Here is a 17,683-nt window from a genome sequence, read left to right as displayed (position 1 = left end):
GATAGCCACAAATAGCATAAAATATCTTGGAGTAACTCTGACCAATGAAGTGAAAGATCTATTTGACAAGAACTTTAAGTCTTTGAAGAAAGAAATTGAAGAGGACACCAGAAAATGGAAGGATCTCCCTTGCTCTTGGATTGGGAGGATCAACATAGTAAAAATGGCAATTCTCCCAAAGGCAATTTATAGATTCAATGCAATCCCCATCAAGGTCCCATCAAAATTCTTCACAGATCTTGAGAGGACAATAATCAACTTTATATGGAAAAAACAAAAAACCCAGGATAGCCAAAACAATCTTATACAATATAGGAACTTCTGGAGGCATTACCAGCCCTGACTTCAAACTCTATTACAGAGCTACAGTATTGAAAACAGCTTGGTATTGGCATAAAAACAGAGGAGTAGATCAATGGAATCGAGTAGAAGACCCGGATTTTAACCCACAAACCTATGAACACCTCATTTTCGATAAAGGAGCTAAAAGTATACAATGGAAGAAAGAAAGCATCTTTAAGAAATGGTGCTGGCACAACAGAAGGAAAAATCTTGAACAGTTCTAGTCTGTGTTTGCCACAAAGCATAAGGACCTGAGTTCAGATCCCCAGTACTGTGTAAAAACCTGGGTGCAGCAGTGAGCATCTATGATCCCAGAGCTGAGGAGATATAGACAGGAAGGTCCCTGAAGCCCACTCACCAGCCACCCTCACTGTATCAGTGAGTTCCAGGTTCAGAGTGATACCTTTGTCTCAAAATGAGGCAGAGAGATCTACCTCTCTTCTAAGATGATATTTAACATTAACTCCTGACATCTACACATATGCACAAATAGAAACCTGTATGAGGGTGTAGGAAGGCTCAATCCTGCCCAATTGAAGGGTAACTGGGGAGGGATAGTCCTGTCAGCCTGTGAGGGAGAGGACGGGTAGGGTTGGGTAACCCTGCAGCCTTTGTGGGAAGGGTAGGACAGACCTGCAGTTTATTTGGGAGGCATAGAGACAATGCTGTCAGCAGGCCACCCTTGCCTTTATCTGAGCTGTTGGTCAAACTTGCTCCAGAAACTGTCCCCAACACTGGGTCTGGGGCTGGGTCTGGGGCCAACTTTGCCCTGGTGGCCATTCTCTTCTGTGATCATTTCTTAGACCTCATGCCCTTTCTGAGGTTATATGTGCACCATCTGCTTCCATTTCTGATTACTATGGAGTCTTGGGCATGGTGGGTGACAAAGCCAGTCTTTAAGGTCTCAGGGCCCTAGAAATGTGGAATGAAGTGACCTTTCCACCCAGCATCAACTTTATCCTCTTTACTTGGGTGAAAACGGTAACCCTAGGGTTCATACAGCAGGACAGGTATCCAAGACAGAATCTGTGGAAGACTGTGGTTCAGCTAGCCTGGCATACATGTCAATCAACAAGAGGTTAAGTCTCAAACAAAGTGGAAGGTGAGGATAGGATGAGCATCTGAGATTGTCTTCTCTCTTCTCTCTCTCTCTCTCTCTCTCTCTCTCTCTCTCTCTCTCTCTCTCTCTCACACACACACACACACACACACACACACACACCTGTTTCTGTCATGTTAACAATGGACGAGTATATCTACTAATAAGATCCATTGATTGACAAGATTAATCCTCAAAACTGTATGCAACGATTTTCCTGCATTTGCCAAAAGAATTAAGTAAAATTCAATGCACAGAACAGGTCTCAGGGATCCATCATACAGAACAGACTCAGAGTGAAACCCATTAAAAATCAATAGTTTGAAAGCAGATGCCCACAGCCTATCTTGCTCCCTGGGCTTCCTTACTTGACTGGCCGGTGACTGAGGTGGATTCCTCTGAGCATCTGGGTCCATCATCAGAATTATCTCTGGTAAGGTCTGCACGAAGGAAAGAAAGAAAAGTCCCCTTAAGCATCTTAGTGTAGTCGAACTTTCTTTGGACCTCCAGCTCCCAAATAATGACACAGAGACTTCTTATTAATAATAAAGCTTGGCCTTAGATTAGGCTTGTTCCCAACTAGCTCTTAAAACTTAAACTAACCTGTTTATATAAATCTACACTCTGCCACATGGCTCATTGCCTCTCCCCAGTACAGTACATTTTACTTCCTTTCTATCTGGCTGGCAAATCCCCACCTCAGATTCTTCCCTGAGTGCCCATCTGAAGTCCTGCCTATCCCCTCCTGCCTAGCTATTGGCCATTCAGCTCTTATCAAACCAATCAAAAGGTGCCTGAGTCAGGTGAGGTAAAAGAGAGACACATCTTTACCCAGTGTGATCAAATACTCCACATCATCTTAGGGGTGACAGCAGGCACACACAGCAGGCAACACCAGAGTCTGAACATTGATTAGGAAGACTCAAGCAGTTAACCCAATGCTGCATGCTGTTCTTTGCAATGCTATTAGTTCAAGGCTGAACCAACAACTGAGCGAACTGTCATAGAGGTGGTCTTTCCTATCAACTGACAAGCATCTTGTCTGTACCCTCATTCTGGTTCTCACTTCCCCATACCCTCACCTACCTCTTTTTCACTTCTTGCTCCTTAGCTTTCTTCTTGGCTCTGTTCATCCTCCTGTTCTTCATCTGTACCCAGCGATGGACCCCTTGGTCCTTGGTATGCTTCCCTGCCCATCTCTTCTCACACGTATTTTGGTTCCCTGATATTTTTTCTCTCTTCTTAACTCCTACCGACCCTCCCCCCACCACATACACCTGCCTTCTCTTAATTTAGAAAAGAAAGCCTAGCCTCACCATTTATTAGCCTCCATTTCTCATTTCTGCCTTTAATTTTCCCCACCTCCTTCTGCTAAGGTGGAGGTTGGCTTTGGTGGATCTCTTTCCCTTCCTGACTCTGCCTGGCTATCTGTACTGCCCCAAAGGACCCTGATGACTTGTCTAAGCCTCTTGCCTGGGAACCTGTAGCAATTACAGCAGTCCTCCTTACCTATTATCTCAGAGGCTTGATTGTGGTCGGTCCTTGCATGGGTCTGATGTTCATCATCCAAAAAAAATGAAGAATTTTCTTGCTTTATATTTTCCATAGGCACAGAACAGGGGCTAGTGTGGAGCCCATGGCTGGGTATCGCTGATCCTGGTCCAAATTACAATGAATAAGTTATTTTCAGGGACTGAGGAGTCATTTCAGGCCGTAAAGTGTTGTGCAAGCATAAGTTCGATTCCTAGGATCCATTTAAAAATGATCCCTAAAGTGGCATCCATTTGCAATCCCAGCACTCTGGAGATGGAGACAGGTGGATCCCAGGGCATCACTGGCCAGACAGGCAGTCTAGACTTGTCAGCGAGGTCCAGGACAAAAATAAAAAGTACATGATAACTGCAAAGTACAACACAACCAGAGGCTGACCTCTGGCCTCAGCACACATATGCACACACATGCAGATGAATACACGTGTATGCACACAAACATAAGCATATACACTCAAAGAATTTTCATTTAACTCCCTAGAAGATCATTTTGAATACATGATTAACCCTCTCCCCCCAGTCTCCCTCCCACTGTGCTCTTCCCTTCCCTTCTACCCAATGAATCCTTGGAGAGGTAGTTAATTTTGATATTGTAAAAATAAAAATTAACTAGGCAAGGCTGTACACACTTGTGATCCTGGCACTTTGAATGCTAAGATGGGAGGAATGGTAAGTCCAAGGGCAACCTAGGCTACGTAGCAAGACTCTCTTTCAAAAAATAAAGAAAGAAAAAAAATAAAATTTTAACTGCAGATTAACATTCATATATAAAAGTGGCATTTAAATGATTGCGAAGAGAAACTATCACTTAGATTAAAAAAAAAGCAGATGACCAACACCCCAGAGGCCTCTGGGTCACTCATTCCACTGTATTAAACATCATTCTTTTTTTTTTGTTGTTGGTTTTTTGAGATAGGGTTTCTCTGTAGCTTTGGAGCCTGTGCTGGAACTTACTCTTGTAGACCAGGTTGGCCTTGAACTCACAGAGATCCGCCTGCCTCTGCCTCCCCCTCCCAGTACTGGGATTAAAGGTGTGCACCACCACTGCCCGAATGTCATTCTTAAAGTTAACTATCATCTCTAGTTTCAAGACCTTGTTTATTTTACTACTTATGTAACCAGCATAAAATAAATCATAACCATGTTATCTTTTTTCCCAAAGAAGTCAAATACTCCCAGATTTATATATGAATGTATGTGTGTATATCTAAGTAATACATGTGTTTGTGAGAGTCTTTTGCATTATTATTTTTGTTGTTATAGAAATATCCTGACTAATATGGGCAGTAATGGCACACACTTTTAATCCCTGCTCTTGGGAGGCAAAAGCAGGTTGTTCTCTGAGTTCAAGGTCAGTTTAGCCTTCAGAGAGAGTTCCAGGACAGTCACGGCTACACAGAGAAACCCTGGTTTCAAAAAACCAGAAAAAAAAAGGAAAAAAGAAATATACTGATTTGCTCTGTTTTAATTATTTGACTTTTAAGATAAACAGTGCTGGGAGCACTGGTTCTTATCTGGGTTTTGAGTCATTTGCTTTCAAGACAGGCTTGCATTGTAGCCCAGACTTGTAAAAATGGAGAAAACTGGTTTGAAATCGATCCAGTTATTATCCCCCAACCCAGCCCTCCCCCTCATCAGACTGAACATCTGTATGCATGAAAATACCTAATGCCTAAGGGAACCAGGTGAGTGGTGACCCCAGCACCTAGATGAGGCAAGAAAATAAGAAAAGATACATTGAGGTTGGCAGAGGACAACTTTCAACAGTCTCTAACCCCAAGCAATACAGCATGGAGAGAGATGCCTTCCAGGTAAAGGCAGCAAAGAAAAACCAAGAACCAAGTTTGACTTTGGACCTCAATGCTGGTGCTGCCTCAGTGAACTCAACACTAAGCAGGCCCCTATGAGGTCCAAGCCAGTACCTGAGACATGAGTCTCCAAGCCTGCCACGCCATATAGTCCTAGGCTCTTGACCAATGGCTTGCCTCAAAATCTAGACCTATTTCCTTTGTAAAGGAATAGGGAAAGAAGAGCCTTGAAGATTTAACAGAAAGCTTTCCAAATGTATAGAAAGTTGTAAATGTCCAGGTAGAAGGCAGAAGGTCTCCAGTTTGACTTAAGACAAGTCACAACAAATGAGGTTGAATTCATAATTAAAAATCATATGTTTAAGAAAAAGGACCCATATAAGATGTCTTGCTAAACTAAAAGTCAGAATTTATATTGCAATTATAACTAAACACCATATGCAGGAACTCAGCCAACTCATTATTCCATAGTGAAACACTTTCCCTTTCTTTACAAAAGGATGCCCAACCTCAATGTTTCTATTCAATAGGACTATGGATAACCATGGGACCACAAGGGTGCCCAGCACCATGGTTAGGGAACAAAAAACTCCAAAGAGATGTCACCTCACACCGGTTAGAATGGCCATCACCAAAAAGACAAGCGAGAGGAAGTGTTGGTGATGAGGAGAAATGGAGCCCTGTATGTGTGAGCGAGTGGGGCATAAGTGCCTACAGCAGTTAGGATAAAACAGTATGGAATTTCCTCAAAAACAACTGAAAATATACCCATGATGTGATTAGACAGTCCTCTCTACTGTGCACAGAACTCGGGGGATTAAAATCAGTCTGTTAATGAGACGCCTGCACCTGTTACAGCTGGACAAGCTCCGCGTATGGAGTCAGCGTGAACAGCTGCCAGCATCTGGAGAGAGTGTGGTGTTCACACAGGAGAGACTCCCAGACAGTCTTAAAGTGAAGGAGACTGCATCAGCGGAGACAACATGGATGAGCAAGCATGAAGCAAGCCAGGCCCAGAAGAGCTAGAGCTACATGATTTCACTTTAGGAGGCTTGGGAGAGGGTCCGGCTCAGAGGGCGTAAAGTGGGAGGGAGGAGGGGGGCTGAGGCCATGGTGGACATAAAATTTCAGTCAGGAAGAATAAGTTAAGACATCCATTATACAACATGATAAGACTAACAATATATTGAGTTCTCAAGAAATTGCTGAGGTCATACATTTTAAATATCCTTCCCACGAAAATGTATATGAGGTAACAGACATACCTTGACGCAGCCACTTCACAGTGCATATGTAAAACAGCACACTGCCTCTGAGATGATGTGCTTGTGTGTGGGTGCGTGTGTGTGTGTGTGTGTGTGTATGTGTGTAGTGCAAGAATTGGACCACCGACCTCACACATGCTAGGCAAGCATTCCACCATTGAGCTACACTCCTAACCCCAAATATACATGATACTTTTTTCAATAGTCAAGTTTGAAAATGATTAAGATTTTTTAAACAAATCAAACAAAGCTCTACAACACATAGACCACCTGACAAACAAAGCCAGGGAGGGAAACAATAGTTACTTTCGTTGCTCCGGGGCAATGGTATGTGAGGCTCCAGGCCTGCATCTCTGCCACTCAGTTGGACTTTTAGTTCACAGGACTCTGAAGAAGAAAGGTCACAGGTGAGATCCCACAGAGCCTTGCTCTTTCCTAGTGTCCACCTTCATCCCTCACCCTGATCTCATCTCTCGTTCCTACTTCTAGCCCCATCTGCACATGTGGCCACCCCACCCTGGGAGGCATTTGTGCTTCGTGAATCCCTAGCCAAACCCTCTGACTCTTATTTCTTAACTTTTCTTTTCCCTGGTAAGACTTTTCCAACTCTTTTTCTCTGGAGTTTCTTTTTCAACAGCCCCCTCAAGGTCTCAACAGTGCATCAAGAGTTTTCTTTGCTTCTTCATGCCTAAGCAGTTTTCTTCTTGTATCAGACACCAGTCAGTGCCTTCCTCTGCTCCCTCCCAGAGCTTGGCCCTTCATGCTCATATTCAGTCCATCTTACCCTCTGGCTTAGAACCTGGGCCTGGCGGTCTGGCTGCTTGGGGCCATTGCAGTCCATCAGTGTCATCGCCGGTGGTATTTTCTTTCATGTCTACTATTTCATAGAGGTCTTCTGAGAGTCCATTTTCAGATAAACTCACAACTGAAACAGATTTTTTTGTAACTATTTTATTTGCCCATTACATTAGGATCCAATAGGAAGAGAGAGATCTCCTCTCTAAGCCTTGAAGACTGAGAGACAGAGAGACAGAGAGACAGAGAGGATTGAGAACCGGGGGAGGGACTGAAGGAGGAGCCTAGCAGGTAATGACAGGGTGATTAGGTACTCAGAATCTGCAGCAGGGTTGGGCTGCAGGAGGGATGTGGAGCCATGGAAGGTGGTGCTGCTGCATCTGCTGCCAAACTGAGAACCAAGATAGGGATGAAGGAGGCCTGGGTTTTGCTGTCTTTATTCTCTAAACGCTTTTGCAAATGCCTCTCTTGTCAGAAATTCTGCAGGAAGCTGGCTAGAAAGGGAACTTGTCAAGAAAGAAAGCAGAGACCTGAGGCCAGAGGTAAGGGTCAGGGGCAAGCATGGCCTGTATGGAGAAAGAGTCCCAGAGCAAACAAATTCAGAGCCGACGTCCTCTCTTCCCTTATAGAAACCCTCCCTTGCCCATGGTGGATTCTGTCTGTCCTGCCCACTCTACTCCACCAACCTCAATGGTATGATGTGAACAAATAATACAATATACAGTACAGTTTCTTGGTTTTCATTTAATATTTTCTCCACAAAGTTAAATTAGAGAAAATAATTGAAAATTTAATTATAGAAGTCTTAACATACAATGTGGACCTGGGTTCACACTTTATGTCACAGTCCATAGTGGTTAGACCCCATGCTTTTTACAGCCATGGGCGTGAGTACAGTCCTAGCCCCATTTGTGTCCATCACAGCCAGTGTCTCTGCTGGGTCAGACTATTGGACACATACATTGGTGTCTAATTGTTCACCCTGTGGTCCATCTGGGTGGTGGGTTGATAATTCTGTGTCTTCATCCATCCCTGTCACTGGTGTTGTTAGGATGCCATTACCAGGGAGGGTTGGCCCAGACCACACAGACTCACCAAGAATTTACTATTTCTCTTGCATCCCTCCTGCATCTGGTCCCTCTACTCATCCCTAACCACAATCCCACCCTCTCAGTGCTTCTTATTCCCACACTGTGCACCTGCAGAAGAACAATAAACAATACAGACTCATATATTGCTATAGTCTCAAATGTTAAAATTTTGAATGAAAGATTTTTAAGATATATAATAATTATTTCAGAGATAACCCTGGAAAGAGATGTCACAGTGGTCAAGAGCACTTGCTGCTCATGTGAAGGACCTGGGTATGGTTATCAGAACCCACATGATGGCTTACAACTGTTTGTAAATTCAGTTTCAGGGAATCTGACACTTACTTCTGGCTGCCTCTGAGGGCACCAGGGACATACATGGCGCGCGCGCGCACACACACACACACACACACACACACACACACACACAGATAAAACAAAAATAAGTAAATCTTTGAAAGCATTTTAAAATGAAGTGTTAATTTTAAGAAATCTCTTCTTAAATGACATATCCCACCTGAAATCCACACAGTAACCCTTCAAAGAGCCAGAGAGGTGTTTGCAAAGATGAGTCATGGAATAAAAAATATATATATACTATTGCATACATACCACTGTGAATCTGAGGGATGGAGAATTGGCGATTCTCAGTTTGGGTTCCCTGGGTACTTCTCCAGCCTGAGGAATAATGGATTTCATAGTGAGTATCCATGTTAGACATCCTGAGAGAAGAAATCCCATTTATGCAGTGTGAGAAGCTTAGATTCTGGAAGCAGGTAAATTGACACTGATGACTGAATCAGTAATAACAACAAGAAACAAGTGACATCCAACAGAGATGAAGTACCAAACACGAGTATTGATGCTCTTCATGGCATCATTTGACGTCCATCTGGAGCCTGGACCACTGTTACATCCCTTTTATAGGAGATGACTCCAAGGCCCAGAGAGGATAGATAACCTGTCTGGGATCACAGAGGCAGAATTTGAACCCAGACATTTCTAATCTGCCAGGACCTTGACGGATAATTGAATCTTAACAATTAGTTGGGTAAAAGATTAGATCCCATGAAATGAACTTTTTACCTTTTGAAAATGTAATAATACATTATCATTTTAAAGTCGTTCAGAAGATAATTGCAAGAATACCTGGATTAATATATTAGAAAAGGATATAATATTCTTATTCATATTCATTATTATATTGATAGTTGAGGAGACAGCAATGTTAACAGAGTCAATGAGAACAGACCATCAGATGAGGAGGGATCTGAGGGTGACCAGGTCAGGCTTTCTTGAGAGCAGCTGTCACCAGGTCCTAAGGAACAAAAATCAGATGTTTGTTGTGATACAAAGGCTGAAGAAGCCCTTGAAGCATCAATCCATATCTCATCTGGAGCTGAGAAGCTCGCCATGATTCTTGAGGTCAGACTCAGGTCATGAGAATAGGTTGTAAGGGTCAGCTCTGACTGAGAAAGCACCGCCTGGGTCACTCTAGCACCTGGTGGTGATCTGTCTTCATATCCATGTTTATAGCATGCCTGCACGTGTCCCCGGAGCTTCCCAGCCCAGAGACCTTACCTGAGTTTCTAGCAGTCTCTGGATCACCTCTCTTCACAAAATGGCCTCCCCGTATATATCTGATGGCTCGTCCCTGCTGGTCTTCTCATGAGGACTCAGGAACAGCCTGTCTCCATTCCCTCCCATTCCTGCTATTCCTTCTTGTATTTTCCCTCTCTATTTCCCCTACTTCTGTTTCATGTTTTCCACGAGATTAGCAGTACACAGTCAAGAACACAGACTCTGCCTCCTTAGTGCCTGGATTCTTGCTTTTCATATGACCCTGTGAACACTCCACACACAGTCTCTCTCAAGACTAGGTTCCTCACCTATTAACTGGGCATCTGAATGATACCAATACTTTATACCAGCTGGGGTAGAGGAAACCTTGTTTGATGCTAACCAAAGGAAGAAATTAGCAACATGGATCCTTCTGCCATTGTCTGTTATTCTTTCTGCTCTCATTCATCCCCTTCCCTCTTCCTTTCTCTGTCTCAAAGAATCTGAGTGCCCTTCCCACACCTCTACCACTTTCTTGCTGTGTGTATTCCTTTATCTATCTTTCTCTGCAATATTGTTGCTCTCAAACAACATTTCTCATGTTTGAATCCATCTCTTCTAACATCAAGTGTGACAATGTGACATAAGAAGAAATGGTAGTTTTGGTCTTCATCCCCGGTTTCTGGCCAGAGCTCCTCAAATTCTGGGTGAGCTCCAAGTGATTAAGGTGAAAAGAGAGTCAGTCTACCCTTGAGCATAGCTGGCCTTCCTCAGTAATACTGCAGTGCACATTACAGAAATAAAGTTTGGAAAGCCCTTAGGAATGGAGGGCTGGTTGCCAGGGGAACAAAACATGATGACAGCATGGGAACCCTGACCTACAAGGTGAGGAGACCTAGAAATTGACTTGATCACATGGCTACTGATTTTATTCACCATGCCTGTATGATGGAAATTTTATTAAAGATCCTAAGAGACTCTGTTCAGAGGGATTGGGGCTGGCAAACTCCATAGTGCAGGAAGGGTGGTGTGCCCCAGGAAGACAATAGAGTGTTGTGTTCTCTCCCCACTATTCCTTGGGGTGTCCCTCTCCCATGTGGTTATTGTTCGTGTGCGCATATGTGCAGAGAACAGAGGATGACCTTGGTTGTCATTTTTCAGGTGGCATCAACCTCTTTTTATAGAGTTGGAGTCTCTCACTGGACTAAACCCCATCAATTTCCTGGGCATTGATCTCAAGGGAGCTGCCTGTCTCTGCCCCCCTGGTACTAGGATTACAGCTCCTGCCCCTGTGTCTTGAGCTGGTTTTTTTTTTTTACATGAGTTTAGGGGATCAAACTCAAGCCCTGTATGCACTTTGACACCTGAGTCATCTCCCCAACTCCCCTCACCCTAGCTGGCTATTTTTGAGGGATGACTTTTCTAATGAATTGTAAGTTAACATTCCCCTGAGGTTCATGAGCTATGCTAACAGTTCTGTAGCCTGAGGGGCCACGGTAACCTCTGATCTATGTCACACCCCAGCATTTGTAACCAGCCTCTGAAGTAGGGAGGCCCTGAACATTTTATCTGAATTTAATTAAATGCTGGTGTCTGGAGAATTGGTTGGTGTGGAAAAACCCCAATCACCTTGCATCTGGTGTCAGAGACCAGTGCATATAAGGGCAGGACAAAACAGGAACAACTCTCTTACAGAGCATTTCCTCTTTGATGTCACCGTGGACCACATTGCTTCACCTTTCACAATTCCATACTGGTCACCTCCGTCAGAGGCTTCTCTAAGTCACAATTATTTCTGAGTAGTCAGTCTCTTTCAATCTTTCTACTACCATTGGGTTCAGGTTCCGTCATCATGGGTAGCAGGCTGACTGTCTGCTGCCATGGTTGCTCTGCCAGTATCCTCCATCCTACTAGAGGCTGGTTAGCTTGGATCTCAAGTGCCTCCTCCTTCCACGACTCATGTTCTAGAGGTTTCCCCCTCAGAATGGCACTACTTGGTGTTGGTTTTACCTTTAATAGGCAGAGCTGAGCTGAAGAAACTTAGATCACTGAGGTGTATCCTTGAAGGACACAGGCACATCCACTCCTTCCTTGCTTCCAGGTCACCATGAAGTAAACAGCCTTGCTTCTCCCAATCCCTTCCTTTGGTGTCATGCCCACCATAACAAATGAGGTCAAACCATCTGGGCTGAAGTTCCTAACATCATGAACTGAAGTTAATTGACTTCTCAGGTATCTGTTTTGTTTTTTGAGGGAGTTTTGTTATGTACAATTGGTTGTTCTCAAACTCAATCTTTCTGCCTCAGAATTCGAGTGCGCAGCTTCTCCTAAGGATCACCTTTACTTGCTGGTCTCTGTGGCAATAAGAACCTCTCTCCAGGTATAGTTACCTTGTTCAACACTGAGCTGTGAGTTCCGGTCTCTTCTATCAATTTCTTTGGACAAAAATTTGTTCTGTGGTAAAACTGAAGTAGGAGGGAGAGGGAAGATGAGGAGAAAGCCATTAGAGATCCTTAGCAGGGACAAGGGGCAACATTTCTGCATTACACATATAGGAACTTCCAGTCTTGCCATCACTTCATATTCAATGTGTCCAACATCACAATGTTCACCCAGCATGTCCTGGGACAGAGAAGACTCCCACAGGGGAGAGTTTATGCTTCCCATACAAAAAGGAGACACTCAAGGTCAAGATTAAAAAAGTAGAAGACACATTTTCTGCTGTGTTCCTATTCCAGTATTCACAGGGCAGGGAAGGTAGACATCAACACAGAAAAAAAAAAGAAGCTGAACATGGCTTCCAGTCTGTCACAACTGTAAGAAGAAAGGGGATCTTTCTTGGATGGAAGGTCTAGGATCTGGCACATACCAAAGGGAACTTGATGATGGGTAGGCTTAAAAGACGGACAAGATGGGATTGAAGAACTGGCTCATACATTGTTGATTTCTATGAGCATGTGGTACTAAGCTAAGATGGATCCTGCAACCCAGAGCAGAGCTGCCACTCAAGGTGGGGGGTAGTGAACCTGATGGACTCCTATGTATAATATTATAAGGGCTCCACTGAAGAGACACAGCAGTGCTACCCTACTGGGACTGAGTTCTTCCTGTCCTCTTCTCCATAGCCTGATGCTCATGGGGCTCTCATACCTAAATACCCAGCCTACCAGACCTCGGGAGGATGTGAACTGTAGCTATTAGATATAAGAGTTGTGATGATACATAACATGTTAGTTTTTAAACTGCTATAGCTCAGATTGTGCAGCACTGGATGTTTAATATATGGTTATTGAGGGGAAATAAGGACTGTGATCTCCAAGGTTGATACTAAGCCCAATTACCATTTTTAAATCTTTTTAAAATGTGTTCCAAATCAGGGTATGCCTTCATATTTTGCTTACAGAACAATAACCCTAGAGCCTCCAGGTCATTTTTCTCTTCCAGTTCTTTCAAGACTTTGTAGACCACTTTTTGTACAGGGATCAGGTTTCCACGGGATTCTTGAAAATCCTTTAAAGATATTTAATGGAGAAAATTTAAGTGCAGACTTCCAGGTCACAGAAGAACCCTAGGAAACAACTATAGTTAGTGTACCTCAATCCGCAACAGACATATCTTCTAGTGAAAAGTTTTATATTTGCATGGCTACTTTATGAAACAAGTGCATATTTTCTCTGTGAAAATACTAGCTAGTGACTTTGAGCTCCAACCATTATTTCTATGACATGTAAGAAGGGCCACTTTCTGTAACAACTGAACACTAGGGCTAAGGGTTTACAATGGGGCTGGTGAGATGGTTCAGTGGGTTACAGGCACTTGTTACCAATCCTGGTGGTCTGAGCTCAGTCACTGGGATTCAGATGGTGAAAGAGGAGAGCCAACTAGGGACAGGCTGTCCTCTGACTTCTGCACGTGCAGAGCAGCAGGCTCATACACGCATGCACACATAATACAAACATACACATACTTACAGGTAAATAAGTAATAAATGCATTTTTTAGAATGGAGAGACTAAAGATATGGTTCATTTTGAGAGTACTTGCTGCTCTTGCATAGAACCCTAGTTCGGTTCTCAGTTTCCACACAATAACTCACAAACACCTGTAACTCAAAAACAAGGGATTTGGTGCTCTTTTGTGGGACACAAATGGTGTGCACACATATACACAAGCAAAATACTTGTACACATAAAAAAATAAAATAGGTGCATTCTTAAAAAACAACAACAAAAACCAGTTAGCTAACATGGCAGGTGGCCAATGCTGTTCTGTTAGTCTGACACCACCTTTCCTCCTGTAGGAAACTAGGTGTCCATTCCCTCTGACCGTGAACTCTACTGGAGGGCCAAATATTCATAAAGCAAAAAAAAAAAAAATTAAAGGAGCTAGAGAGATGATTCAGTGGTTGAATGTATTTGCTGCTCCTGCAGAGGTCTTGGGTTCGATTCCCAGCCCTGTCATGGTGTTCACAACCACCTGTAACTCCAGTGTCTGGGGATCAGGAGCTCTCTTCTGCCCTCCAGAGGCACCAGGAATACTGGTGGTGCATAGGCACACATGCAGAGAAAACACTTGTGTACATAAAATAAAAATGAATAGGTTCAAAAAATTGCTCTAAAAGAGACTCTGTAGGTATTATGTTCTCAGAGCTAGGGTTTTAAAATAGATGTCTATTAACATAAAATGTGCTCACTGAAATATCCCTTAAGTCATTTCATTAAAATAATTCAATAGTAAATTAAAATCACTTTGAGTTTTAGTTTATTTTGTTAGTTCCGTTTAGTTTTAATAGCATAATTCACATGTGTGAAATGCATAAGACATTGCCCATCATTGGAGAACCCCTATTCTACTCTGGCTTGTCTTCTACAATACTCTCCCTGATTCCAGAAGGGATCATGGAACACCTTCCCCTCAGATAGAAGCAGGACCATTTCCTGAGTCCTCTGCTTCTCCTCCCCTTGATACAATGAGAGAACACTTCCAGAAATATTTACATGATACATGTCACTTCCCGGAAAGACAGATTTTAAACCTGAGTTCAGAATTCTGATGCACAATTCATGAATTTATTATTGCAACTAATATCTGTACAAAGTGCTATGAAAATTTTGCCAATAATTCTTTGTCAAAAATTGGGTCCAGGGGCTGGAGAGCTGGCTCGTGGTTAAGAGCACGTGCTGCTCTTACAGAGGACCCAGGGTGATTCCCAGCACCCACATCAGGTGTCTCACAACTGCCTGTATCTCCTGTTCCAGGGAATTTGGAGATCTTTACCAGACTCTGTAGGGACCAGCACCCATGTGAACACACACACACACACACACACACACACACACACACACACACACCACGAGCAGAGAGATGAGTACTTTGTTTTAAAAATAACTCCATCATTTTTTTATTTTTAATTTTTTAAGTCCAATCTTAAATTAAACTGCCAATCATATGTTTGGTTCAAGATATCAAAGTGTAACTTAATTTGGAGGTTTTTTTTTTTTTCTGGGTCAGGATGTAAGAAACTTCACTTACGTCATACTGTTTATTGCTGATGACATTATTGTCACGGAGGACCTCTAGAAAAGGAAATAAATCTTTTATTGCATCTGAAATTTCCAATTTAAGTACTCTGAAGAGCTGGAATATAGATTCTGTGTTCTCGTGTCCTGTGGACATGCTAGAAGGAAATACAATGGGGAAATGGTTATCAGGACTTGGATTACATGCTTGTGGAAATGAAAGAAAGACTATAAAGAACTAACAGAAATTAGATAGGTGGTCTTGGGTTAACCCCAATAAATAAAATGAGTTAACTCCACTGAATTTCCACATTCTGGGTTCAAGTGAGAGAGAACCTGCCTTGTTATATAAGATGGAGAGAGATGGACAAAGACTCCCAGCATCAACATCTGACTTCTACACACATGTGCACATTCATACATGTGCATCTGCACACATAAGCCCTCCCACTTGTGAATGTTTTTACATACATGCATGTATACTGCACATCCACACACATACAAAAATAAAATGAAACATAATATTAATTATGATTCAAAAATTCCACTACTAAGTGTTCTCTTACATGTGAAAAGGAATGGTCTCACCAGCTTATATGCAAATTTTTCTAGTAGCATTATTGAGAGCAAAACTTAGGAAGAGTTGAAATGTACTTTTGTTGGAGAGTTGAAAAATAAACCTGAACAAGCCATGCAATGAAATAGTATTCCTCAATAAAAGGAAAAAAATGCTAATACATTCTGTGAGTGAATGGATCTCAAAAATATTTTTTCTTAGTAAAGGAAGCCATACACAGAAGGCCACATAATGACTAATTCCATATCTATAAAATGCCCAGAAATTCTCTATAGCGATGGATGTATGTGTGGTTGCGTGGACTAAGGGGACCAAGAATGGACTGTCTACAGCTGTGAGGGGTTCTTCAGAGGATCACCCAGTTTAGCCTGTTTGGGTGCTGGGTTGGGAGCTTGGGGCAGAGGACAGTGGGAGTTTCTCTGTTTTGGTGGCTGGCCTGCAGAGTGGTATGCCTTTTGTTGGCGAGATCCCTGGCGAACGGGGAGCCTGGTCCTGTTTTTGAAGACCCTTCTGAGTGGTGAGAGGGATCTTGGCCCGCAGCGGGAACCCAGGAAACGGAGCGAGGGCATTTTGTAAGCAGAGCCCCTGGCCAGCAGGGAAACCTGAGCTTGTTTTAAAAGACCCATTAGATAGCATCGATAGGAGGATATGGGCAGGTGCCAAGGCAAGAATTCACCCAATAATCTCAAAAACAACATGAAAACACCAGAATCCAATGATTTTACAACAGAAGGACTTGAACACCCTAACACAGAAGAAGTGGAAAAAATTGACTTTATGAAAGCAATAGAGTTCCTTAAACAACATGTAAAAAATGCCCTTATAGAAATGGATGAGAAGTATAACAAAAAGTTTGAAGATATGAGTAAATACATAAATGATACTCTGGGAAACCAAGAAAAAGCAATCAAACAGGTAATGGGAACAGTTCAAAAGTAAAAAACTGAAATGGAGGCAAGGAAGAAAACACAAACTGAGGACTAGCTGGATATGGAAAATCTAGGTCAACGAGCAGAGACTACAGAAACAAGCATAATCAATAGAGTACAAGAGATAGAAGAAAGAATCTCAGATTCTGAGGACACCATAGAGAAAATAAACGCAGTGATCAAAGAAAACAGCAAAGCCAACAAATTCTCATCACGAAACATTCAGGAAATATGGGACACAATAGAAAGACCAAACCTAAGAATAATAGGAAGAGAAGAAAGAGAAGAGTCACAGCTCAAAGGCCCAGAAAATATTTTTAACAAAATTATGGAAGAAAAGTTTCCCAACATAAAAAAGATATTCCTTTGAATATTCAAGAAGCATACAGAACAACAAATGGACTGGATAAAAAAAAAATCCCCTCGCCATATAATAATAAACACAAAATATACAGATTAAAGAAAGAATATTAAGAGCTGCAAAGGAAAAAGGCCAAGTAACTTGTAAAGGTAAACCGATCAGACTTACACCTGATTTCTCTACGGAAACCATGAAAGCCAGAAGGTCCTGGATAGAGGTACTGCAGAAACTAAGAGACCAAGGATGCAAACCCAAACTACTATACCCAGCCAAGCTATCGTTCACTATCAATGGAGAAAACAAGACATTCCAGGATAAAAACAAATTTAAACAATACGTAGCCACAAATCCAGCCTCACAGAAAGCAATAGAAGGAAAATCACAACCCAAGGAATCCTATATTGCCAACACTGCCTACAATAACTCAGGCATCTAGTAACCCTTCACCAGCACAGCTCAAAGAAGGGAGACACAAAAACTCTACTACCAAAAACAGTAAGAATAACTGGAGTAAACAACCACTGGTCATTAATATCACTTAATAGTAATGGTCTCAATTCACCTATAAAAGGCAATGAGTTTTTGATCCCACTGTACTTATTGGTTTTGTGGGAGCCTAGGCAGTTTGGATGCTCACCTTACTAGACCTGGATGGAGGTGGGTGGTCCTTGGACTTCCCACAGGGCAGGGAACCCTGATTGCTCTTTGGGCTGACGAGGGAGGGGGACTTGATTGGGAGAGGGGGAGGGAAAGGGGAGGCGGCGGTGGGGAAGAGAGAGAAATCTTTA

General features: G+C 42.6%; 1 protein-coding gene across 1 annotated transcript in view; it reads right to left on the bottom strand.

The window, feature by feature from the left end:
* Positions 1-17,683, bottom strand: part of LOC126489102 (nuclear body protein SP140-like protein) — a 61,619-nt gene that overhangs the window by 30,513 nt on the left and 13,423 nt on the right. Inside the window, exons 2-10 of the mRNA XM_050123167.1 lie at positions 15,042-15,186; positions 12,852-13,020; positions 11,901-11,975; positions 9,203-9,268; positions 8,563-8,628; positions 6,849-6,989; positions 6,371-6,451; positions 2,951-3,097; positions 1,810-1,881 (exon numbers count right to left, since the gene is read on the bottom strand). Coding sequence (XP_049979124.1) covers positions 1,810-1,881; positions 2,951-3,097; positions 6,371-6,451; positions 6,849-6,989; positions 8,563-8,628; positions 9,203-9,268; positions 11,901-11,975; positions 12,852-13,020; positions 15,042-15,185 — 961 coding nt within the window. The 5' untranslated portion in view covers position 15,186. The remainder of the gene's footprint in view (positions 1-1,809; positions 1,882-2,950; positions 3,098-6,370; positions 6,452-6,848; positions 6,990-8,562; positions 8,629-9,202; positions 9,269-11,900; positions 11,976-12,851; positions 13,021-15,041; positions 15,187-17,683) is intronic.

This window comes from Alexandromys fortis, unplaced genomic scaffold (assembly GCF_014885135.2).
Source record: "Alexandromys fortis isolate MF-2015 unplaced genomic scaffold, M_Fortis_MF-2015_v1.1 scaffold_213, whole genome shotgun sequence".
NCBI lineage: Eukaryota > Metazoa > Chordata > Mammalia > Rodentia > Cricetidae > Alexandromys > Alexandromys fortis.
The sequence above is the reverse complement of the archived record's forward strand: the minus strand, read 5'-3'. Positions and strand labels throughout refer to the sequence as shown.